Source organism: Choloepus didactylus, chromosome 3 (genome assembly GCF_015220235.1).
Source record: "Choloepus didactylus isolate mChoDid1 chromosome 3, mChoDid1.pri, whole genome shotgun sequence".
NCBI lineage: Eukaryota > Metazoa > Chordata > Mammalia > Pilosa > Megalonychidae > Choloepus > Choloepus didactylus.
Window position 1 is genome coordinate 101,079,785 of NC_051309.1, and position 27,118 is coordinate 101,106,902.

The window sequence follows — 27,118 nt, forward strand, 5'->3', positions numbered from 1 at the left end:
TTGCTTGAAGAATGAAAACAACATGTCCCTGTTTATATTCTTTAGGCTACATTCCTGGTGGTTCACCTGCTTCACACCAAAATGTCTGAGTGCCTTGTTAACGTAAAATCACAGAGTCTTAAACTCTTTAAACTAAAGATGTTGATGTGTCATGTTTCAAAGCCGTCTTTATCCAGGTCACTGTGAGGTAACAGAGTCCCAGAGAGGAGAGATGAATGGGCCAGAGTCACGTGGTTACACCCTGGCAGAGTTTGGAGTGCAGAAAATTCCAGACTTTCCTAATAACAGCCTGGTGTGTTTCCTTCTACCTCATAAATTTATAACCCTAAAATCCTAATCCATCTCCAAACTTCAAGAGGTAAAAGTCCTAAATAGACAAATTGCAAATCATGTACTATAAACCCAAAAAGAAAAATAGAAGAAATCAAAAGGATCCTAAAAGCTTCTCCTTGTCTAACCCCCCCCCCCCCCGCCTCTCCCAATCATTTTGTATCACTCCTTCTTAACAAACTGCAACACAAGGCAATGGCTTCTTTAGGTGCCCTACTCCTATTGCCAGTTTCCAATGCCATTATACACACACATAACACTGACAGGATGTTCCTCAGTCCATTGTGAACAGGAAAAAAAAAAAGACAAAGTAGTCAGATGTTAGCCGAACAGATCAATTTAGGTAACCCTTTTTTTCAATGAGATTTTGTTCTGAGATTTGTCTTTTGTTCTGAGTTTATATACTTCTCATATTGTGTACTTTAACAACAACAACAACAAAAACAAAAAACATGGCGCAACTTCCCCCAAATATTTTTGTCTTGAAATCTAACAGTCTTGGAATTACATATTCATTACTCAAAATTAGTGTGAAGAAACGGGGTGGTGGTGGGGAGAAGGGGCAAATAACATAGTATAAGTGTGTAAGCACCTGGCTGTAGAGGGCTCAGTCTTGCTTTTTAAAGCAGCCCAATGCTGGGTTGAGTGTATGATATCCAGGAGCTTTTAAGTGATGCTGCTGACTCTGCCTTTCAGGTTTCTTACATTTAAAAAAAAAAAAAAAGGCCTTTGGGATGGTTTATGCAGAATTCTATGTCCTCCTTTAAATTTAAGAACTTTTTTGACCTTCAGTGCATGTAGAAAAATGTAAAAAATAAATGAGAAAAGTAGCCTATTCAAAGAGAAGCTTTCAAAAAATCTTAAAACAAAGCTTTTCTGTGTTATCATTGATTAAAATAAAGAAGTAACAAACTGAAAGCTTTAAAATGAGATGTCTCCTAAAACCTTTTATACACATACTGCAAAAAATTTTTCCATTCTGAAGCAGAGGCTTGTAGAGTGAGCTTATGGAATACAAAATGATCAGACTGTTTTATTCATAAGTGAAGGTGACCATCTGAGGCCTCAAATAGCCATTGTGACCACCATCTGTAAAATCATTTCTCTGAAAACTGGCTACCTCTAGGATACAGATTCTGCATAATCTTACAAAAGACAGTAGAGAAATCCCTTTAGGAAAGATGTAATTAATGGGCCTTTGCATACCACCTTCAGATTTTCCCACATCCTTTGCCAACATTGACAAATCCATCTTAACCCTGACAGTGGACAACTAATTAGTATGTTCCCACAGGTGAGAAAATGTTCCTTTTCTTTTCCACTGAAGATGACCTTGCATACACCACCAGTTTTGCAGGCATCACAGGCAGTTGTTCTTTATAGATAATCCAGGATTTAAATTTCAGAACTGCCGAATCACACAGGAAGAGTTCTAAAGTATGTGGTCAATTTGTGGAGCTTATATTGAATAAAACAGATTGGTACCACAATGAAACACCTGGTAAAGATCATCTTGAATACTTAAGTTTCCTTCCTTCTGCATTTTTACTCTTTGGAAATCTACGCAGTTTTTATGTGCTGCATGAAATGTGAAAACTTGCATTGCCTCAGTATTCGTAGTTGTATGCCTATTTTGAGGCAGTCACACTACACAGCTAATATGAAAAATAAGTCTAAAAATAACTCTGTACTAAATTTACAAGTCAAGATAAAAGGAAAATCTATACTGAAACCAGTGGAATCAGCCATACATATTATGTTTAAAACCTTTTAAGCTAGTGTAAATTGGTTTGGAAGAAGAAAAAACAAAGAAACAAATGCAGCCTAGCAGTGCTTCATTCCCATTCAACAAGCATTTATTAACCATCTACTAAGTGCTAGACCTAATGCTAGGTAGTGGATTTACAGCTGTGACGTACACACAGTGCCAGCCTCCAAACTACTTACTTGCTCTACAGAAGGAAAGTTAAGGAAGTGAGTGAGCTATTTTCTGTGCAGTGTAATATGTGTTCTTGGAACACAGGGAAGCGGTATGGAACCCAGGTGGAAAGTGTTAAGAAGTCTTCCTAATGCAATAGATAGCAGGCAGACAATTTGAAGAACAATTGAAGTTGGTTGATGGAAAAAAGCTCAGCCTAAAGAGAAGGAACTTTTGTAAGAGGTACCATGTGGGAGAGTATGAATCAGGAATAGGCAGCAAATGAGTTAGGGACAAACCCAGGGAGGTACAGGGGGACATCTCCAGCTTCATTCATGAAGAACCTGAAATGCCTGACCAAAGCATTCAGATTTGATCCTGATGATGACAGGAAACAACTGAAATTTTTAAAGTGAGATTACATATAAAAGGCTCACATTTTATAAAATTTGTTCTTCCTGTACTATTGATTACTGATTACCTGAGAGCAAGACTTTAGCAGCTAGGAGACCAATCAGGAATTTATTGCAATAATCCAGACGAGAGATGACAGTGACCTCAAACACGGTGAAAAAATGAAAAAGAAAAAAGGTAACATTGAGATATAAAGGAATCACATGGAACAATGAAAAATGCTATAGGACAAAAGATGGGAACAAAGTTATTAGAACAATTTATGAAGAGATTCCCTAACACTGTTTAATCTTTCCAAGATAGACCCGTTTATGAGAGAGGAGGCAAATTCCATTTTTATTAGTTAATATACTTGTCAACATCCCCTAAGGTACCTGCCAACATCAGTCTGTATCTCAGGACTGTACTCTTGAACTATGAGGCTGAAGGACACTTAAGTTCATTCACACTTACAAAGAACATGGATTGAAACATATTTATAATAACTATATTTATAACACTGCCCAGAAGCACTCTATTTTGTGCATGTGAAATTGCCAATAGAATACTCACAAACCCTCTTAACTTATATCCCCAGCCTTGACATCTCTGTGGAAGAATAAACTGTCTTCTAAACATAGCTAAGAGAAAGTGGGAGAAGGAGAGAAAAAGGGAGAAGAAAAGGAAGAGATAAATTTATTTTCACCAGCATGACTGATCAGATAATCTCTTTCCCAAAACTACCTAATTTTAGGGTATATAAAAGGATGCAGTTTCTTTCTAGGATGAGAGTTGAATCCCTACTGGAATCTATATGAAGTCAGCATGTCTGATTTTATCAGGAGCTCTGCATGTGGGCAAGCAGGTGTTAGCAAAAGACATGTAAAGTCAATGAATCTCACACGTGCAAAAACTTTATTTGCTATTTTAAATGTCAGTAAGTTTTTCAGAACTAAGGACAGAACTAAGGAAAGATTTTAGCAAATTGCATATCAGAATTTTTTTTTATTTTCTGGGAGTTTCTTACTTAGTGGTTTTATTGTAGCCTGGTTGTTTTTCTGCTGTCCATTAGCCAACATTCTCATCTTCTACATTTAGTAATCATGTGTTTCTCTTTTATTTCCCAACTGTCCTTTACTGCCTTTATCTTCTTTTTAAACATTGTGTGATGGTTAAGTTCATGTGTCACCTTGCCTAAGGGAATGGTTGTTTGATCAATCAAGCCTTGGCCTGATTGTTACTGTGCAGATATTTCATAGATGGATTGGCATCTATAATCAGATAATTGTATCTACAGCTAGTTTCATCTGAAATCAACAAAGGTGATTGCCCTCAGCAACACAGTTTACTTATCCAGTAAATTGGAGGTCTTAAAAGCCAGAACTGAGGATTTCAAAGATCAGAAAGAAGAATTTCTGCCTCATCTTCAGCATCACTTTTATCAGAGTTTCCAGCTTGTAGCCTGCCCTAGGGAATTCAGACTGGCCAGCCCCCACAGTCACAAGAGGCAATTCTTATAATAAATCTCTTTATTTGTTCTGTTTCTCTGAAGACTAATACACACAGTGTGAATTTCCATACCGGAAGGTTTTTAAGGGAACATCACTTTGTTGTGCTTCCTGCCATAGCACAAACAGAAATTATATGGCAGAGCCAAGCTCTTGCCCCTACTTTGTCCATAAAACTCTTTGCAAAATGCATTTAGTAATTTGCCATTGTAACCACCAGTACTGAGAGCTTTCAGGGCCGAGTCCTGACACTGTGTTTAGTTCATAGTTTGACTGCTCAGCTAAAACTTCCATTTGCATGCATTTATTCTGCTTCACACATTATGTTATCAGTCACTTTCAATATTTCAAAGTCACAGCAGGCTTTTTCTGACACACATTTGTCAGAATGAACTGCTGTGATTGCTATTATTACAGACTACAGTGTCTGAGTAAGGGGGAAAAGCTTATGTAGTAACAGAATATTGAAAATGCCTGATGAAACAATAGATACAAGGGAATAAAAATAGAATAAATGGATATCAACAGATGCTTCAAAAGACCAGGAAAGTATGAGATTACAAAATAGGCATATGGAATTCAAAAACCCATGAAGAAAAATATAATAAAAATTTTTGTGAAGAAGAGAAGGAACTGATTGGAAATTCCACTGCCTGAATGTCAGGAATAAGTGAGTATTATGTCAGTACTTCCTTTCCAGTAGTCAGAGATTTAAGTAGGCTCTGATAATAGATGCTGTCATTGAGAGTAATTTTATCATGGAATCCACTACTGAACAACAAGGAACACACACACAAAAAAAACACATGGTCTTCCAAAAATAAACTTAATTAAATCTATAAGAAACTAACCAGAATGCCAGACCCATATCTCCTGTATCATTCTTGAGAAGACATTGAACTTATAGCCCAACAGAAGAATTGTGTTCCATTTGTCTACTCTTTATTCCACATTTTGACCTTAACCATAGTTTGTAACTGCGCACTATACCAATAGAAATGGGTTTGATGGAGAATTTCAGTTTCTATGGGAATGGATCCCCTTCAGAATTCCACAAATTTCAAGACTTGCATACAGCATGGGACAAGAAAATTAAATAAGCTATAAAAAAATAGCATACTGGGTCCTTTTCCAAAATAGAAGGAATAAAATACTGAAATCTGAAATATGTTTAATAATATAACATCAGAAAAACAGAAAAGACTAAATGGTGTTATACATTCTTTGGGCCATTTGTAAAATTTATGAATTTACCTAAACTCATACATTCCTCTACATTATTTTCTAGTCAAATTCATGCAATTGTGGTAAACATAGACAATCTCCATCATCCAACAGATCCACAGTTTGGAAACCCAGTGTTATTTAAAAAAAAAACAAAAACAAAAACAAAAAAAAACATTCTAATGATAAGAAATTATCACAATTAGAAGAGATTATGAAGGCAAAAAAAAAAGACCAGAAGATCTAGGTCAAAACATGCTTACTATTTCCATTTCCAGAAATATGATTTAATTCCTTTTGAAGAAATTAGTTTTTATCTGTATGTAATTTAAAGCTTAAAAATAAAGGATTGCCATTTTAATTCTGCTTGTGTACTAATACTGAAATATTAAAATCACGTTTCAAAATTTTTAAGCAGTTTAAGTTTCCTCTTTTGAAATATTAATTTAAATTTCAGTCACTCCATATCCACCAAACATATACACTCCCTTCTTACCTTTCCCCTACCTGCTGGCAACCTCTAATCTACTTGAAATCTCTGCAAATTTGCTATTGCTAGAAATTTCTTATGTGACTTCTACAATATTTCTACTTATGTGCCTCACTTGTTTCATGCAACATAATGTTTTCAAGGTTCTTCATGTTGCAGCATCTCAGAACTGAATTCTTTCTTATGGCTGAATAATATTCCATTGAATATATGTGCCACATTTTATTTATAATTCATTTCTTGGCAGACACTTGGGTTGTCTCCATTTTTGTCTATTGTGACTAATGCTGTTATAAATATTGGGGTACAAGTATCTGTTTGAGACTCTGTTTACACTTTCTTTGGGGATATATCTAGAAGTGGAATTTCCAAGTTATATGGTAGTTCTTCATGTAACTTTTTAAGGAACTGCCATATTGCTTCCCACAGTAGGTGCACAATTTTAAATTCCCACCAACAATGCAGTAAACTTCCAGTTTCTCCACATACTCTCAACATTTGGTATTTTCTGTTTTGTTGCACTTTTAAAAATAATGGCCATCCTTATGGGTTATGAAGTGGTATCTTGTTACGGTTTTTGATTTGCATTTCCCTAATGGCTAATGATGCTGAGCATCTTTTCATATGTTTATTTGCCATTTAAATAACTTTTTTGAAAATGTCTGTTGAGATCCTTTGCCCATTTCTTAATTGAGTTGTCTTTTTGTTGTTTCATTGTACAAGTTCTTTATATATTTTGAATATTAAGCCCTTATCTCACACGATTGGCAACTTTCTCCCATCCTGTAGGTTTTTTCACTTTCTTAATAATGTCCATTGATGCACAAAAGCTATTTATTTTGATGAAGGCATTTTATCTATTTTTTCTTTTATCACTCTTGCTTTTGTTGTCATATCTAAGAATTCATTACAGAAGCTCAGGTTGTGAAGATATGTTGTTGTCTAAGAGTTTTATCATTTTTGCTTTTATGTTTAGGTCCTTGGCCTACTTTGAGTTCACCTTTGTATATGGTGTGATGTAGGGTCTAACTTCATTCTTCTGCATGTAGATATCCAGTTTTCCCAGCACCATTTGTTTAAGAGGCTCTTCTTTCCCCATTGCATGTACTTGGCACCCTTGTCAAAAATCAGTTGACCATATTTATGGACTTTCAATTCTGTCACATTGATTTATATATCTATCTTTATGCTAGTACCCCACTGTTTTGATTATTGTCACTACATAGTACAATTTGAAATTGGGACATGTGAGTCATCCAAATTTGTACTTCTTTTTCAAAATTACTTGGGGTATTCACCACCCCTTATAATTCCATATGAATTTGGGGATTAAATGTTACATTTTTGAAAACAAAAACTCCTGGAATTTTGATAAGGATTTCATTGAATTTGTATATCACTTCAGGTAATAATGATATCTTAACAATATCAAGCTTTTTCACTCCATAAGCATGGATGTCTTGCCATTTATCTAGGTCTTTAATTTCTTCCAGCAGTATTTTGTAGTTTTAAAGTGTACAATTCTTTTATATGTTGGGTTAAATTTATTCCTAGATATTGTATTCTTTAAGATTCTATTGTAAATGGAATTGTTTTCTAAATTTCTTATTTGGATTTTCATTGGTAATGTCTACAAACACAATTGTTTTTTATATGTTGACCTTGTACCCTGCCACTTTGCTGAAATTCTTTTAGCTCTAATAAACTTTCCACAATTTTCCTGTGGATTCCTTTGGTTTTCCTATATAAAAGATCATGTGATTGGTGAATACTGATCATTTTAATTCTTCCTTTCCAATTTGAATGCCTTTTGTTTCTTTTTCTTGCCTAATTGCTCTGTCTCAAACATCTAGTCAATATTAGATAGCACTGTGAAATCAGGCATCCCTATGTTGTTACTGATCTGAAGAGAAAGGCTTAATGGTCTTTCCTCATTGAGTATGATGTCAGCTATGAATATTTCATAAATGGCCTTTATGCTGAGAAAGTTCTCTTTTATTCCTGCTGTTTTGTTTTTATCAAGAAAAGGTGCTGGGTTTTGAAAAATACCTTGTCCTCATCTATTAAAATCATGATGTGTTTTTTTCCCTTTGTTCTATGTATGTGGTGTATTACATTGATTTATTTTTATATGTCCAACAACCCTTACGATCCCAGGATAAATCCCAGTTGGTCTTTGTGAACAAATATTTAATATCTTGTTGGACTTGGTTTGCTAGTATTTTATTGAGGATTCTTGCATCTATATTCATAAAGGAAATTGGCCTGTAATTTTCTTTTGTTGTGATTCCTTTATCAGGTTTTGTATTTAGATAATGCTAGACTCATAAAATTAATTAGGAAATGTTTCCTCCTCTTGATTTCTTTGGAAATTTAGAAAATTATTGGGAATAGTTTTCTTAAAATATTTAGTAGAATTCACCAACAAAGACTTCTGGTCCTGGACTTTTCTTTGCTGGAAAGTTTTTGATTGTTGATTCAATCTCTGCAATTCTTATAGGTTTATTGAGGTTTTCTATTTCTTCCTGAGTCAATTTAGGTATTTTGTGTATTTCTATGAGTCTTTCCATTTTGTCTAGATTAATTTGTTGATGTACCATTGTTCATAGTATTCTCTTTTTTGTGGCTGCATTTTAAAAATTTTTATTTTGAAATCATCTCAAACTTACAAGATAGTTGCAGAAGTAATACCAACCTCAATCAGAGAATTCCAGCATACTCCACACTCAGATACCCAGATATAACAGCTTTTAACATGTTGCCACAATTGCCATATCATTTTCCATCTATCCATCTATCTTTCTATTTTCTAAGCATCTGAGAGTAGTTTGTACACACCATTCTCCTTGAACACTTAATCCTTCCTTGTACATTTCCTAAGAACAAGGCTATTCACCTATGCAACCATTTAAGTGCAGTTATAAAGACCAAGAAATTTAACATTGATGTAAAGCTTACAGTGTTTTATTCAATTTTTTCGTAAGTCCCAATAATGTCCTTTTGGGCATTTTCTCTTTCATTATTAGATCCAATCCAGGAATAGCTATTGTATTTAGTTGTTATTGTCTCTTTAATATCTTTCACTTTTTTTAATTGGAAAAATAACATATACAACATGAACTTTCCAACCTCAACTACTCCCAGGCAAACAATTCAGTAGAATTACTCATACTCACAATGTTGTGCTGCCCTCACTACCACCCATTATGGGAGCATTCCCATCAACCTAAACAGGAACCTTATCCTTATTATACATTAACTCTCCATCTCCCCTTACCTACCCCTAGTTACCTGTACTCTACTTTCTTTCTCTATGGATTTGCATATTCTAGCTATTTCATTTAAGCAGAATCATACAATATCTGTCCCTTTGTATCTGACTTATTAGTCTCAACATGATGTCTTCATGTTTCATCCATGTAGTCACATTTATCAGAACTTCATTCTTTTTTAGGGCTGAATAATATTCTGCTGCATCTATATACTACATTACTTTTAGCCATTCATCTGCTGATGCAACTCCAGTTGCCTCCAGACTTTGAGCATTGGGAACAATGCTAATGTAAACATTGGTGTACAAGAATCTAAGTTCCTACTTACAATTCTTTGGGGAATATACCAAGTAGGGTTTCCATGTCATAGGGTACTTCTATGTTTAAGTTTTCAAGGAATCACCAAACTCTTTTAAACAGTGGCTGGACCTTTCATACTCCCACCTACAATGTAGTAAGGTTCCCGTTTCTCTGCATCCTCACCAGCACTTGTTACTTTCCATTTCTTTAAGAATAGCTATTTTAGTGAAAGTGAGGTTGTATTTCACTGTGGTTCTGATTTGCATTTCCCCAACAGCCAGTGATACTGAGCATCCCTTCCAGTGCCTATTTGCCATCTGCACCCTTCCTTGGAGAAATATCTATTCTAGTCCTTCACCCATTTTTGTGATGCCTTTTATAACCCCTTCTCCTTTCTTTCTGTGCATATTTTCCCAGTGTTTTTGCGGTTACCATGGGGCATAAATTTAACATTCTACATCTATAAACATCTTGTTTGAATTGATACCAACTTAACTTTGATAATATACACAGACTATGTTCTGAACACCCTCCTTCCCCCAAACTTGAAGTGGTTCTTTTTGCAGACTTCATATTTATACATTATAAATCCAAAACTCTTGATTTATTATTACTTTTTATGTATTTTTCATTTTAGATCCTGTAGAAGTAACAAGTGGGGTTACAAACCAAAAATGCAACAGTACAGCCATTTATATTTACCTGTATTGCTAACTTTACCAGAAATCTTTATTTCTTCATGTGATTTTGATCTGTTGTCTAGTGTTCTTTCCTCTCAACCTGGAGAACTCACGTTAGCATTTCTTGTAGGGACAGTATTGTAGCGACAAACTCCCTCAGCTTTTGTTTATCTGGGAATGTCATAATTTCTCCCTCATTTTTGTAAGACAGTTCACCAGATATAGAATTTTTGATTAGCAATATTTTTGTTTTCAGCACTTTAAATATGTTGCTCCACTGTCTTCATGGCTCCATGCTTTCCTGTGAGAAATTGGCACTTCTACATGACATGTTGCTTCTCTCTTGCAACTTTTGAAATTCTTTCTTTATTGGCAGCATTTGACAGTTTAATTATCATATGTCTTGGCTTATGTCTATTTGGGTTTATCGTATTTGGAGTTCATTGATATTTTTGGAAGTCTATATTCATATCTTTCATGAAATTGGGGACATTTTCAACCATTATTTCTTCAAATATGCTTTCTGTCCCCCTTTTTCTTTATCTTTTCCTTCTGGGATTCCCACAATGCATATATTGAGATACTTCATGGTGTCCCACAGGTTTCTCAGTCTCTATTCCCTTTTCTTCACTCTTTTTTTCTTTTTGCTCCTGACATTGAATAATTTCAATTGTCTTTTGTCTTGTCTTCAAATACACTGATTCTGTCTTCTGCCAGTTCCAATCAGATGTAGAATTTTTGTTTCTCTTACTGACCTCTTCAATTCTGTTTGGTTTATTTTAATGATGTTTATCTATTTATTGGCATTCTCTTCACCTGTTATTTTCCTGATTCCTTTGGTTCTTTTTCCATGTGTTCCCTTGGTTCTTTGAGTACATCACAGATTGTTTCTTAAAAGCCTTTAAAAACCTTTGTCTAAGTTTTGTCCTGTTCATCAATAGTTTCTAATTCTTTATCCTGCTTCTTTGCACCAGCCATCATTTCCTGTTTCTTTGTATGCTTTGTAACCTTTTGTTGCAATCTGGACATTTGGATATTTTAATGTGTTATTTTTGAAATTTAGACACTGAAGTGTCTGTTCCTCATGCTCATATCCAGCTGATGCTATGGCAGAGATTTCCTTGGAAAAAAAGAAATAAATAAACAAAAAGGAAAAAAATACACCTTTTTTTATTTTTTACATTTTTGGTTTAGGTTTCTTCCTTCAAAGCTTAACTGTCCTAAAAATAAATTTAGAGAATAACCTGAGACAAAAATACAGGGTGCTCTGCAGTGTTATCTGCACATGCATCTTATATCTTGTTTACTGATCTGAATGCCCACCTCTTCCTTAGAAAGCAGTATTTTCTCATGGTCTTGGGCAATGCACTCTATGTACCACAGCTAGCAAAACTATGTACCACAGCTAGCAAAACTTTACCCCAGGCAACTGTGATTTGTCAGTACTCTTTCAGCACTCTGTAGGAGAGCTCTTTGAGCTGCCTTCTATACACAAGGCAAGCTCTGTGATAGCAAGCTGACTTGTGTCCTGGTTTGGTCCTTCAGGCTGTCATCAGAAAAAGCTGGTACAGACAGACATACATGCTCCCAGTATTTCCATGAGGGTTACTTTGCCCCCTCCAGAAGTTGGTCCAGGGACCTGCATTGGGAATACAGGCTGGCTCTGCACCAAGCCAGTGAGGGGATGAGGAGGGGTCCACGAGGATTCACAAGGAGGTTTTTCTGTGACTTTTAAGTTGTTTTTTTTCTTGATTTGGCATGTGCCATGTTGCTGCAACCCTTTCATTGTTTTCTTTTTTCTGTCTTTTTTTCTGTCAGTTTTAAACCTTTATTTATTCTATGACCCTTATGGTGGAGGCAAATTTTTCCAGATACTCAAACGCTCAGACAGGAGATAAAAGTAATAGGGACTCACCTGGAACTATCAGCAGCTCTTAATAAGTTATGTTTTAATCTTCTTGACCAAAAAGGGGATGTGAAAGGAAATGAAATAAGCTGCAGTGGCAGAGAGATTCCAAAAGGAGCCGAGAGGTCACTCTGGTGGCCACTCTTACATATACTATAGACAACCCTTTTTAAGTTCTAATTAATTGGAATAGCTAGCAGTAAATACCTGAAACTATCAAAGTACAACCCAGAACCCTTGAATCTTAAAGACGATTGTATAAAAATGTAGCTTATGTGGGGTGACAGTGTGATTGGGAAAGCCATATGGACCACACTCCCCTTTGTCCAGTTTATGGATGGATAAGTAGAAAAATGGGGGAAGAAAAAAAAAACAGGCACCAGGGTTCTTTTTTACTTTAATTGTTCTTTTTCACTTTAGTTTTTATTCTTATTACTTTTGTGTGTGTAGTAATAAAAATGTCAAAAATTAATTTTGGTTATAAATGCACAACTATATAATGGTACTGTAAATAATTGAATGTACACTTTGTTTTGTATGACTGCATGGTATGTGAATATATCTCAATAAAAAATGAATTTAAAAAAAAAGAAGTTATGTTTTAGCTTCGGATCATTTATTTAGGACCATGAGCATCAAATTTAATAGAAAATACATCATCAAATACAAACAGTAGCTAGACATGAAAGTGCTGAATAGGATAAACTGGGCTGCTGGTCTTGGAGCTTGTTTTATTTATTATATATTATATGTATGTTATATATAAATATTAGATGATTTTATAGTTTTACAGAAAATCATGTTGAAAATAGAGTTCCCATATAGCAACCCTTTCATGTGCAGTTTTACCAATTATTAACACTTTGCATTAGTGTTGTACCTATGTTATATGGTAGAATATTGATGACAGAATATTATTATGATTCTACTATTAAATATAGTCCATAGATTACATTAGAGTGCACTGTTTGTGTTGCATGATCATATGACTTTTAAAAACTAGCTTTTCTAGTGGCATCTACACAACCTAAAATTTCTCTTTAACCACATTCAAATATAATTCAGTGGTGTTAATTACATTCATAATGTTGTGCTACCATCATCATTACCAAAAGTTTACATCATCTTAAACAAAAATTCTGTACCAATTAAGCATTAACTCCAATTCTCAACCCTACCCAGGCCCCTGATAACCTGTATTCTAGTTTCTGATGCTATTAATTTACTTATTCCAATTATTTCATATTAGTGAGATAATACAATACTTTCCCTTTTGTGTATAACTCATTACACTCAACATAATGCCTTCAAGGTACTTCTATGTTGTCATATGTATCAGAACTCCATTCCTTTTTTTTTTTTTTTTTTTTTTTTGGTAAAGATTTGAAGATTTATTCAAAACAGTATGATCTGAGGGGTTTGTAGTGGCTGCATCTCCCAATCAGAGGGTACATGGTAGAGTGTTCTAGAAGGTTCTACGGACACAATAGGCAAGGGCTCAAGTATGGAAACTACTGCATTTACATTTAAGCTAGAGAGTTGAGCTTCTGAATTTATTTAAAGCCACAGACTCAGTTTAGCTTTAACCTAGACAGGAAGTGAAAGGCATTTTACAGGTCCAAGAGGCAGCAAGAAATAAGGCAACAGATAATATGTCAAAGCTGGAACAAGGGCAGAGGTCAGGACGCATCTGGCTATTAGCTTTGTCCTTGACTGCTAAAAAAGCCAACCTTTTTGTTCCTCTGGATCGTCAGCATACCAAGTTCAGAAGTTATGCAAATGGATTTCCAAAAGGATCCCTATATACATTAGGAGCTGTGGGTTGAGGAGCCACAGGGATTTGTGGTGAAGAACTGAAAGAACCTTTAGAGAAAGGGTTCTCAAATGCATTATCAGCAGATTTGGTAACTGGCAGGGCACCTTGTCTTGGAGCTGGCTTTGGCGGTTCATTGATTTTGCTCAACAATTGATTAGCATCAAAGTCATCATGGTCTGCATTATCTTGAGGAATGCCAACTTTGCTGTGAAAATAACTGGAGAAAGCACTGGAAGTCCCAGAGGAAGACTGCTCTCCCTTCCTTGCAGGTACAGGTGGCTGCCGCAGTTGTAAGTCCTTAAACATTTCTTTTACTTCCTTAACGTCTTTATCCCCTAGTGGGTCTAAGGCAGTGAAGGCATCTTTGGAGATGTCCTGGGCAGCAGCAGTTCTAGGAGGTGGCTGAGGAGGAGCGACCAGAAGAGAAGGGAGCATAGAAGAGGATTGGGCTGGCACAGGAGCTGGAAAGACATTGCTCTGAAAAGGATTCCCTAAGGAGGTTGTTGAGGGCCAAGCGTTAACTGCCACAGATGCTAAAGGGCCCCAAACAGCAGAGGCTGGAGGGGAGGTTGAGGTTGCAAAGGATGAAGGCTGGTTCCAACCTGGAACAGCTGGTCTTGTGCCAAAAATAAGCGACTGACCAAATCCTGAAGGTTGACCACCCACAATAGCTCCTGGGACCACTGAAGGGGACTGATTGAAGACTAAGGATGGTGGGGGGTTCCATGGTCCTGCCTGAGGGGGTGTAACTGGTACACCACCTAGACCCGTAAGGGGCCCTACTGGGACAGAAACACTTGTTTTGAAGAGATCCAGAGGGTTGGTCTGTTGGGTTGCAGGTTGTCCTGTAGGTGACATCTGGCCTGGAGATTCTGAGACGGGAGGAGCAAAGAGGTCTGATGGGAGCAAGTCACTGGCTGAAGACTTAGCAGTCCTTCTGCCTCTTCCTGGTTTGGTATTTTGAGGAGGTGGGATAATGGCTATGGAGTCATGTGGTGAGGACTGGACAGAGCTTTCCAAGTCCTGCTTTATGCCATTCGGTACTGACAGTCCTTTTGGAGGGCTTCCCACAAAAGGGTTGGGGGAAGATTTGATATGAAAGCCATTCTGTTCTCCTTCAGATACCCCATTCTGAGTTCTCACTGCTGGCTGTGTCTGCGTACTCGAAAAGGGCCACGAGCCTGCCTGAGCCTCCTGTTTTCCAGTCCGGTTAGAGATTTGGTCAAATTGCTGACCAAAATAATCAACATCACCATTCAGGGGCCCATTACTCAGTGGAGTAGACAAGCTACTCAAATTCTCTTTCTTCTGATCTGGAGATTTGAGAGAATCAAACGAAGAAGGTGCCGATTGGTCTGGTTGTGTGAAAGGATCGTCACGGAAAGGATCAGGATTAGGGGTGGGAAAGAAGTTGAGATTGGTAGAAAAAGCATTTTCAGGCAAGAAGGATGCCTGAGGCTTCGGTCGAGGAAGAGAGCAGGAGGCGGTGCCATTTGTTAAGAACGGATTTTCTCTTAAAGAATTCTGATTGGTGTCGATTTCAGAGTTTAGATCCACTAACAGGATATCTTTGCTTTCTGTTGGACTATTTAGGTCAGGAGGTGTAGACATGTCCCCAAACAAATCCATCTGGTCAATACCCAATTTCAATTTGGTAGTTTGGTCATCAAGAGTCAGGAGGTTCTCACTGCCATTCTCTACTGCTTTGTTGGCTTCTTCAGTCTTTTTCTTTTCTTCTTCTTTTTTCTTTACATTGTAGATAACTTGAAAGAGATCTTTAAGATCAACGACCAATGGCTCGGCCTGCTGCCCTGTTTTTATGGCAAAAAACTGGTGTTGGCCTTCTCCTCCACATACATAACCAAATGCCCGGTTGTCTGTCACATCACGAGCAATGAAAGAAATTTTATTCACTGGATGTTCATGTTCTATTACCCCAGTTTTCTCATCAATTAATTTTATCCCGGATAGCGAAATGTTGACCCAGAGCTTTTGTTTGTGCTGTCCTTGAGACCGAGCAGCTGCCGCCATTCCCTTTAGTTTCATCATAGAATCTTGGCTCATTTTATCCCCTCTTGCATCTGGCACATCATCAATGCCAATTAGCTTGGCCTTGTATTTCACACCATCACCTTTAAACCTGGCCAAGAGATACTCATCTGTCTTTTCAGAGCCTTTCTTCTTTTCCTTCTTTGATGGGGCTTTTGGTGCAGCCTGTTGGTCAGGATGACCGTTGGTTGTACTCGTCTCTACTTCGTTCGACATGGCAAGAAATTAGGCAGCAAACCCTGGCTTTAGTGGAGACTTAGTGATACCAGGTGATTTCCGGTGGAGAAGTCTCAAATGAACATACCCTACAGACACATGCTAGCTAGCGCCTCTGCGATACGAGCATGACTCCTCCGTCCCCGGAGCCTCCAGGCTGCAGCCTCCATTCCTTTTTATGGCTGAATAATATTCCACTGTATGTGTATACCACATTTTATTTATCCATTCATCTGTTGATGGACATTTGGGTTGCTTCCATATTTTAGCAACTGTGAATAATGCCATCATGAACATCAGTGTACAAATATCTGTTTAAATCCCTTCTCTGAATTTTTGGGTATATATCTAAAAATGGGATTGCCAAGTCATATGGTAATTTTATACTTAACTTTCTGAGGAACCACCAAACTATTGATCCATTTTACTTTCCCACCAACAATGAAAGAATGTTCCTATTTTTCCACATCTTCTCCAACACTTGTTATTTTCCATTTTTAAAAAAAAAATTTAACCATTCTAGTGGGTATCTATTTGTGGTTTTGATTTGCATTTTCCTAATGGCTAATGATGTTGAGCATCTTTTCATATGCTTTTTGCCCATTTGTGTATCTTATTTGAGAGATGTCTATTCAAATCTTTGCCCATTTTTTAATTGGGTTGTTTCTTTTTTTGTTGTTGAGTTTTAGGATTTCTTTATGTTCTCTGTGTATTAAAACCTTATCATATATCTGGTTTCTAAATATTTTGTCCCATTCTGTCAGTTGTCTTTTCCTTTATGATTAAGTCCTTTGCTACACAAAAGTTTGTAATTTTGATGAAGTTCCATTTATCTATTTTTATTTTTGTTGCTCATGCTTTTAGTGGAAAATCTAAGAAATCATTGCTTTATACAAGGTTCTGCAGATGTTTTCTTGTGCTTTCTTCTTGGAGTTTTACTGTTTTGGTTCTTATATTTAGGTCTTTGATCCATTTCAAGTTGACTTTTGCATATGATGTTGTATTAGTTAGGGTTCTCTGGGGAAACAGGAGCAACAGGAGATATCTGCAAATATGAGACTTTATAAAATTGCCAATGCAACTGTGGGGATGCAAAAGTCCAAATACTGTAGGGCAGGCAATGAGCTGGCAACTCCAGTGAAGGTCTTCAATGAACTTCCCAGGAGAGGTTGGCTGGATGAAGAAGAAGTGAAAGTTCTCTCTCCCTTAAAAGTCCTCAACTGATTGGATTAAATCCAGCTGACTGAATTTCTCTCATTGCAGGAGGCATGCCCTTCATTGATGTAATAAGCCACAGATGTAATCAATTGACTGATGATTTAATAAGTCAGCCTTCTGGTTTATTAACCAGCTACAAATGTCCTTGCAGTAATGGTTAGGCCAGTGCTTGCTTGACCAGAAACCTGGGCACCATCATCTGACGAAGTTGACACATGAACCTAACCATCACAGATATGAAGTAGGAGTCTACCTTCGTTCTTTTGCATATGCATAACCTATTTTCCCAGCACTATTTGTTGAAAACTATTCCTTCCCAATTGAGTGGCCTTTGAATCCTTGTTCACAATCAATTGGCCATAAATGTAAGGGTTGATTTCTACACTCTCAATTCAATTCTGTTGGTCTTTATGTCTGTTCTTGTGCCAGTACCATGCTGTCTTGATTACTGTAAGTTTGTAATAATTTTTAAAATCAAGAGGTGTGAGTCATCCAACTTCATGATTTTTCATGATGGTTCCGTTTACTGATGCCCCTTGCCTTTCCATATGCATTTGATGATTGGCTTTTCCATTTCTGAAAAGAAAGATGTTAGAATTTTGATTGGGATTGCATTAAAAATGCAAATCACTTAGTGTAGAATTGACATCTTAACAATATTTGGTCTTCCTATCCATAAACAGAGAATGTCCTTCTGTTTATTTATGTCTTCTTTAATTTCTTTTAGCAAATGTTTAATAATTTTCCATATGTAAGTCCTTTACATCTTTGGTTAAATTTATCCTAGATATTTTATTCTTTTTTGTTGTTGTTATGTCTTTTTTTAATTTTAATTTTTAAAATTTTTATTGTGGTAACATATGTATAACACAACATTTCCCATTTTAACCACTTTGTGTGTATGATTCAGTGGTATTAATTACATTCACAGTACTGTGCTGATATTTTATTCTTTTAATTGCTGTTGTAAAAGGAATTTTTTCTTGATTTCCTCTTCAGACTGTTCATTCCTAGTGTGTAAGAACTGATTTTTGCATGTTGATTGTGCCCTGCTACTTTGCTGAAATCATTGAATAGCTAGAAGCTTTGTTGTGGATTTTCCATATATAGGATCATATCGTCTGCAAAAGGTGAAATTTTACTCCTTCCATTCCAATTTGAATGTCTTTTATTTCTTTTCTTGCCTAATTGCTCGAGCTATAACTTCCAGTACAATGCTGAATAACAAGTGACAGTGGGCATCCTTGTCATGTTCCTGATCTTAGGGTGAAACTTTCAGTCTTTAACCATTGAATGCAATAATAGTTGTGTGTTTTTCATATATGCCCTTTTAACTGCTTTCTGGAGCTTTGAGAAGGATGGTTCTGTCAGCTGTTTTGTTGTTGTTGCTTAAAGATTCTTTTGCCCATAGTGTTCTCTTACAATCCTTTTTATTTCTATCACTATTCTCTTTTCTGATTAAAATGTTTGTGTCTTTTCCTTTCTTTTCCTTGTTGGTTTGGCTAAAGGTTTGTCTTTTTGTTTTGTTGATTTTCTGAATTGTGCTTTTCTCTATTTCATTTACCTATACTAATCTTAAATATTTCCTTCTGTTTCAGTTTGCTAAGCTGCCAGAATGCAATATACCAGAAATGGATTGGCTTTTACAATGGGAGTTTATTAGTTCACAAATGTACTGTTCTAAGGCCATGAAAATGTCCCAATTAGGGCATCAAGAGTAGGATACCTTCTCTGAAGAAAGGCCAATGGCATCTGGGGTTCCTCTATCACATGGGAAGGCACATGGCCATAGTCTGCTGATTCTCACCTGGATTTAGCTTCTGGTTTCCATGGCTTTCTCCATGAAATCTCCAGGCTTCTATCTTAGCTTCTCTCTTTGCTTCTCCTGGGGGCAAACTCTGGATGATATATCCTAGCTTCTCTGAGCTCTCTCGCTCCATGAACTCTCTTAAAGGACTCCAGTAAAGGATTAAAATTCACCTTGAATGGGTGGATCACATCTCCATGGAAACAACCTAATCAAAAGGTCCCACCAACAATAGGTCTGCCCTTACAAGGTTGGATTAAAAGAATATAGTCTTTTCTAGGGTACATAATAGATTCAAGCCAGCATAACCTCTTTATTCTAACTTTTGGTTTACTTTGCTATTTGTCTAACTCTTCAAGACGTGAGGTTAAGTTATTAATTTGAGATTTTTCTTCTTATGTAAGTTAAGCATTCATAGCTATAAATTTCGTACACATACTGCCTTCACTGAATCCCATGTTTTTGTATACTGTCTCCATAGTTTCATTAGTCTATAAATGTTTTCTAATTTCCCTTGTAATTTCTTCTTTTACCCATTGATTGCTTAAGAATGTGTTAATTTCCACATATTTGTAAAATTTCCAGTTTTTCTTCTGTTACTGATTTCCAGATTCACTCCATTGTGAACTCTCTTAAAGGATCCAGTAACACCCTCAGCTTTTGTTTATCTGGTAATTCTCCCTCCCTGAAGGGCAGCTTTGCCAGATATATTATCCTTGGAAAACGGTCTTTCTTCTTTCAGCACATTAAATATGTCCTTCTACTGCCCTCTGGCCACCATGTTCTCTAATGAGAAATCAGTAACTAATCTTATTGTGTATCACTTGTGCATAATGTGTTGCATCTCTCTTGCTGTTTTCAAAATTCTTTTTCCTTGGCTGTTGACAGTTTGATTATAATGAATCCCTTTGTGTTCATCCTGATTTTTGTTCATTGAACTTCTTGGATTTGTATTTTTGGATATTTCATTAGAGTTGGGGAGTTTTCAGTCATTACTGCCTAAAATATTTTTTCTGCCCCTTTATCTCTCTCTTTTCCTCAGGAACACCTATGATGTGTAAATTGGTATGCTGAGCAGTGTGCCACAGGTTCCTCAAGTTCTGTTCATTTTATCATTCTTTTTTATTTCTGCTCCTCTGACAGGGTGATTTCAATTGTGTTATCTTTAAGTTCACTGATCCTTTCTTCTGCCTTCTCCAGTATGCTGTTGAACCTCTCTGTTGAATTTTTAATTTCAATTATTATATTTTTCAGGTCCAGAATTCCCATTTTGTCCTTTTTTATAATTTCTATCTCAATACTGAAATTCTTATTTTGTTCATATATTGTTTTCCTAATTTTGTTTAGTTCTTCTTCAATGTTTTCTTTTAGTTAATTGATTTTTTTAAGAGGGTTGATCTAAGATTGTTAATTACTAATTTCACAGACTGGGCTTCCTCTGGAATAGTTCCTGTCAAATTCTTTTATTGGTGACCAGGCCATTCTTTTCTGTCTTCTTAAATGTTTTGTAATTATTTGTCAAAGACTGGATATTCTGAATATCATATTGTGGTAATTCTTAAGATCTAGGTCTCTTGCTCTTCAATCTGCCAGCCCAAGAACAAGAAACAAAGAAAGAAAAAAAAAGTACAAGGAAAGAAAGAGAAAAAAAGTAAAAAGAAAAATAAACACTAACAAATAGACAAAACTCTAGATTAAACATCTTTAACCACCTCATCCTCTCACCTACTCATCATCCTGAACTACTTCTTAAAAATATTAAAGGCATTTTTGGTGCTTATTGATTCTTCAGTCACCATCTGTCTATTAGCATAATGGCAGAATTATGATCAGAAAAGTAATTACTGTGAAATACACACTGATAGAGTTCAGACAATATTTAGAAAAATATGAGCAACATCTGCATTCACATAATTATAATATTCATAAATAATTTTTCTAAAAATTATTAAAAGACATGCCCTGTAGAATGTAAAAGTAAATTTTGAGATTATGAGATTTTTAAATAAAAAAATCAAGATAGTTCAGAGAGTACACGGGATATAATATAAAAACATTTTCAATATATATCTTATGTTCAGTGCACCCAGGCCAATTTGAAACATTAGCAATTTTATTGAAATGATTTTATAATAATAATAGCTTATAAGAGCCAATTATTTCTTTCTGTGGAAAAAATTGTGTGTTAGAGTCAATATTCATTCTAGTGAAGAATGTCTCTTCTAATTAATGCATTAGAAGGGATCAATATATTCAGTTTAATATGAGGGAACACTTGAAATTCATTTTCTATTGAAGGAATAAATATTTCCAGCCTTCCTGATATCCCATAGTTTGTGGACACATGAAAATTAACAAGTACCTTAAAGCATGAAGATATGGGACAAGAAAAGCCCCTAAAATGCTTTAGTTAATTTATTTGCATTAATTAACCCAGTTAGCATTTTTGATAAATCATTATGTCAGCTTGGAACTACTACAGATATTTGCAATGTAAGCTACTAAATAAAGTAAATTTAGCCTGTTCAAAATGCAAATAAAACAGAAAATATCATCTGTAGAGTGCATAGTTTAAGGCAAATCACCAATAAACAGATAATCAAGATTTTAACAGACTTGCTACTTATAATTCCTCATCTACTTTCACACATCACACTTTACACAAATCTGTAACCACATATGTGTGCATAGATGTACACACACACACACATGCACGCACACCACCACTCGCCACATTCCACACTCCCAGATATGCATCTCCCTCCCCATGTTTGATTTATAATTACCACACCATAATAGACTTCTCTGGTAGAGGGAAACAACTAATTTTATCAGTCATTTCAATAGACTATTCCACAAGAAGTTCAATTTTTCTATGACCTTTTTACAGTATCCAGTGTTTCAGAAAAGCTTGAATAATCAGTTCTTTATTTAGGTAGTTCTGAGGGTGTGATTTTTATCACGCATGTTTTACTGCCCCTGAGGGGAAAAGGTGCCAATATATTATCAATTGGTGTACTTTGGCTCTGTGGTGTGTATAGGAAGTCTGGCATCTGATTTGCTCTACCTAGGGAAGTGTACATGGACAAACACCTTTTTAAGGATATGGAATTCTTCTTTAGCCAGTACTGTCTTCAGGGATATCCATGTTCTTAAACCTTTACATATAATATTTCCTTATAACCCTATGCTGTTTCCAGCTTTTTTTTTGTAAATTGGTAGAAACTCATTTTAATTTATTTTTATAAGAATTATAATAATACTTTAGTGTGTTTGTAATATTGCATATCTTATCTAATACTTAGATCACTGTACATGTTTTAACAGATGTATGGTGAATACTGATATTAAGCTGTATATAGACCGACCAAATTACTTGGAACTAGTGTTATCTTTATGGATGAGGAGTTCCACAAAATCATTACATTTTTCTCTACTATAAGTATCCAGTTTTGGAAGTAATTGGTTGGTGAGACTATATGCATCCTACCATAGTCTTCCCTGGGTGCAAAAACAAAAAAAAGTAAATACTGCATACTCTTTGATTGACACCTGTGAGAATACTCTTCTTATTTGTTTGTTTTCTGTGGTTGAGTTCTTATTCAAAATGTTGTACTTAGGTCTCTCCTTGGGGGAATATCTGGAAGCTACATTGAGGGTGGAAGTCTAACATCTGATTGCCTAAGGTACAAATTTCTTGGGGAACATAATACAGCTGCCAATTTACTTTTGAGGGCAATCAGGATGTTCATGTGTAATTGAATTGAAGCAGAAAGGAACTTCATTTGTACCAAGTCAGTGACTTGGATCTTTTTAGAATGTGTGTTGAGTTGAAATGGACCATTTCATTTCTACTTCCACTGGGATCCTGTACAAAAAGGTTGTTGCTTCTACCTTCTACTGATCATGATAGGGATGTTCAGGAGCAGAAATCAATGCTTTTTGTTTGTCACTTATATCTTAGAGTAACTTTTATAAGTGATTTTTTATCACTCTTAGAGCATGAGATAAACCCTATCACTTTAGATTAGCCTATTGGACTGAGTCCAACACCTTTAGTTGGTAGGAAGTTGAAACATGATGACAGTAAACTGAGATGAATAAAAGGATTCAGAAATAGAGAAAATAAAAATTAAACAGATATATCCAGAAGTTGTTATAAGATTATAGGAACTACTGAAATACTAAATAATAATTCCACCTTAATAACTTTATTAGCAAAGGCCTATATAGAGCATATGATGGTCAGGCACTATTTTAAGAGCTTTGCATATATTATCTCCTTTTATCCTTACAACTACCCCATATGACAGATAAAAACACTGGTGATTACAATGAGGTTAAGCAACTTGCCAAAGATCATATAAGTACTAAGTGATGGAGCTGGGATTCAAACCCCATCTGGCTCCAGAGTCCATGCATTTAACCACTACACCTTATCACTAGTCTGGAAGGCTGGTGACGTGGGTCACCATGATTATATTCCTTCAGGTTCTGAGTTACCTCCAGTGAAGGAATTAGTCATAAGGGATGAGTATGCTCAGCCAAATAGCAATGTCTTCATTATCAAGGGGGAAGAGCAATTTTAGAATTTCACAGTGCTCTATCTTCAATGTTTTTTAATAGAGAAATTGAATATAAGAGCTGAAATAACTATTTTTTACTGAAAGTGTGTGTTAGAACTTGAGAGCACAAGTTAATGAAGCTTTGGAACCAGTTAACAGGGAATAGCTTACATAAACAAGGTATTCAGACTTCTATGGAGATTCCAAACATTGAAACGGGGGCACTACCAGACATAAGGCAGAACCAGCCCAGCGTTAGTACCAGCCCTAGCAGGAGGAGGATGCCATTCAGCCTATAGCAACTTAGCAGCAGAAGCAAGAACAACTGGGTTGAGGAGGAGCATTTTTCAGGCTCCAAGATTTTGAAGGCCTTAGCATCACGCAAAAAATGCCAAGGAATGGAGAATTGCAAAGGAGCCACATGGCAGCTCAAAGCCAGGGATTCTTATAAGACTTGCTCAGGTGATTCCCAAAATTAATTGAAAGGAAACTGTGAAGAGCCTGGAGGTCCCATACTTACAGGTGGAGATGGTGCTAGAAGAATATTTCTTGTTACTAAAAGTTATCACACCTTTCTCCTTTATGGATACAGGCTGATAAATACAGATTAAATAGTCATCCAGAAATTACTAATAATCTTTTCTGAACTTTTTAAAATGCATTAATCATATTATATTTAATAAAAATATTATTAGCACCAAGACTCAATTTGCCAGATAGAAAGTTGTGAAATTAAAAGAAAATAATTTAATTTGCTAGACATCATGTCTTAAAAATGGAGGATAAATTCCATTTATAGATTTTTTTAGGTTTTGCATTTTGCCATAAATTTCTCTGCGCTAGATGATTGACTGACTAGAATAAGACATCAAGAAAAGGAGATATCATGAATATTTAGAAGGCAGAGTGCAGACACAAACATAGCTGAGTCGTCCATGGGAATTTCCATTCCTTTCTCTTAAATTTTAAATTTGTCTTCACTATTAAGAGGGCTCAGTACTGGGGATATGAGGGCTAGTTCTCAAATTGAAAACGTGATCAAGAATTTTCAATCTGACTCTTCTGTACAGTATGTTTTAAAATTAAGGTTTTAATGTCTTCTTTTCATAATAGAATCTCTGATTTACTAACAAAATAGCTTTAACATGACTCATTATTTTACATGACTGCCAGCATTGTTATGATAATAGTGTCTGACCTAGGATTGGATATTTTCCTTAAAAAAAAAAAATGAGTATTCTAGATAATTAGAGATGGATTTGAGAACATTATTCATATGAATTATTTCTAACAAAGGATGTTCTCATTTGAAATGCAGGGGAATCCTGTGTTTCTGACTACATTTACTCAGTGTTTTAATGTCAATTAGAGTACTATCTTGGTCAAAATCACTCCTATATATGTAAAATTATGGTTATTTCTCAAATTATACTACATTTTTTTCTTTAAGTGAAACTACATTTAAATGATGTTATTTTGACTTGCCTGTAGGCACGTGTAGTTGCCTAAAAAAGCTTTATACTCAAGACAGTGCTTAAAGTCAGGAAAAAGAATATTTTCTATAATTTTGTAATGAGATAAAAAGAAAGTAAGGAAGATACTATTTTTTAATTCAGTTTTATTGAGATATATTCACATACCATACAATCATCTGTGGTTTACAGCTGTTCACAGTACCATCATATAGTTGTGCATTCATCACCACAATCTATTTTTTGAACATTTTCCTTATACCAGAAAAAATAAGAATTAAAAAAAAAGTAAAAAAGAACACCCAAATCATTCCCCTCATCCCACCTTATTTTTCATTTAGTTTTTGTCCCCATTTTTCTTCTCATCCATTCATACACTGGATAAAGGGAGTGTGATCCACAAGGCTTTCACAATCACACTGTCACCCTTTGTAAGCTACGTTGTTATACAATCATCTTGAAGAGTCAAGGCCACTGTGTTGCAGTTTGACAGTTTCAGATATTTACTTCTAGCTATTCCAATACATTGAAACCTAAAAAGGGTTATCTATATAGTGTGTAAGAATGCCCACCAGAGTCACCTCTCAACTCCATTTGAAATCTCTCAGCCACTGAAACTTTATTTGTTTCATTTTGCATCCCCCTTTTGGTCAAGAAGATGTTCTCATTTACACAATGCCAGGTCCAGATTCATCCTCAGGAGTCATATCCTGCATTGCCAGGAAGAATTACACCCCTGGGAGTCAGATCCGACATAGGGGGGGAGGGCAGTGAGTTCATCTGCTGAGTTGGCTTAGCTAGAGAGAGAGGGCCACATCTGAACAACAAATTGGCGCTCGGGGGAGACTCTTAGGCACAATTATAAACAGGTTTAGCCTTTCCTTTGCAGTAACGAGCTTCATAAGAGCAAGCCCCAAGATAGAGGGCTCAGCATACCAAACTGTCAGCTATCAATGTTTGTGAGGACATCAGCAACAATTCAGGTGAGGAAGTCCAATCCTTGCACATTTTCCTCAGGGGGGCCCTGCATATATATCTTTATTCTCTGCTCAAATTACTTTGAGATACATTGCTATTTCACACTAACCTAAGCAAACCTACTGGATCTCACTTCCCATTCAAAGCTCCATGTAATTATGGTGTTTGAACAAACTGAGTGTACAAGTTAAATTGTTTAGAAAATATAGATCCTGCACAAATAAACATCTCTTCCCTTGGTCTCACATGGAAGTTGAAGTTTTAAAACAGTCAGTATTGTCCTTTACCCTTTGGCCTGATTTGCCCTAGTCCAAACCAGATCTGCTTCAGTCATATCTCCAATTGACATCTGGACTCTTTTTCAGCTTTTTAAATAGTTGCTGTGTGTGCTAGTACTGACATTCGTATCTGCTGAGCTCTAGCTCTGAGTTTCAGGTGTCACACAGATACCCAAAGTTCCAGAGACCAATCAAGTTATACACAAAGAGTTCAGCATCTCAGAATTTGGAGATAGACATTACAATTCAGGAATAGATTTGACTGCTGTAAGAACTTACAATCTAGGGACTTTTACAGTAATCTTTCCCCTGTTAGGCTATGCTCTAAGATTCAATTCTGAGTTTACACATTGTAGTTAGTCCATATTAGTGAGGCATTATAATGTTTGCCTTTGTTTTTTGTGTACTTCACTCAAAATGCTGTCTACAGGATCCATTCACCTCGTTGTGTGTCTCACAGCTTCACTCTCTCTTGCAGTTGCTCAATATTCCATTGTATATACACACCACAGTTCACCATTCTGTCCCTCAGTTGATGTATCCTTAGGCCACCTCCACCCACTGCAAATCATGAATACTGCCTCCATAAACACCAGTGTGCAAATATCCATTCATGTCACTGCTCTCAGATCATTCAAGTATATACCCCATAATGATTTTGCAGGACCTTGTGGCACCCACATACTTAGCTTCTTGAG

The 27,118-nt window shown here is 36.0% G+C and overlaps 2 protein-coding genes across 4 annotated transcripts in view; one reads left to right on the top strand and one right to left on the bottom strand.

Moving 5' to 3' along the window:
* The window catches only part of GRID2 (glutamate ionotropic receptor delta type subunit 2), a 1,659,435-nt gene that overhangs the window by 1,465,741 nt on the left and 166,576 nt on the right, over nucleotides 1-27,118 (top strand). The gene's annotated exons all lie outside the window — the stretch shown is intronic.
* On the bottom strand, nucleotides 13,419-16,260 carry LOC119529654 (disabled homolog 2-like). The gene has a single exon (XM_037830267.1). The coding sequence runs from the start codon at nucleotides 16,100-16,102 to the stop codon at nucleotides 13,793-13,795; it is 2,310 nt and encodes a 769-aa protein (XP_037686195.1). The 5' UTR covers nucleotides 16,103-16,260; the 3' UTR covers nucleotides 13,419-13,792.

Bases quoted from the DNA above. Each gene is read 5' to 3' on its own strand.
- LOC119529654 (XM_037830267.1), bottom strand. From the start codon at position 16,102: ATGTCGAACGAAGTAGAGACGAGTACAACCAACGGTCATCCTGACCAA.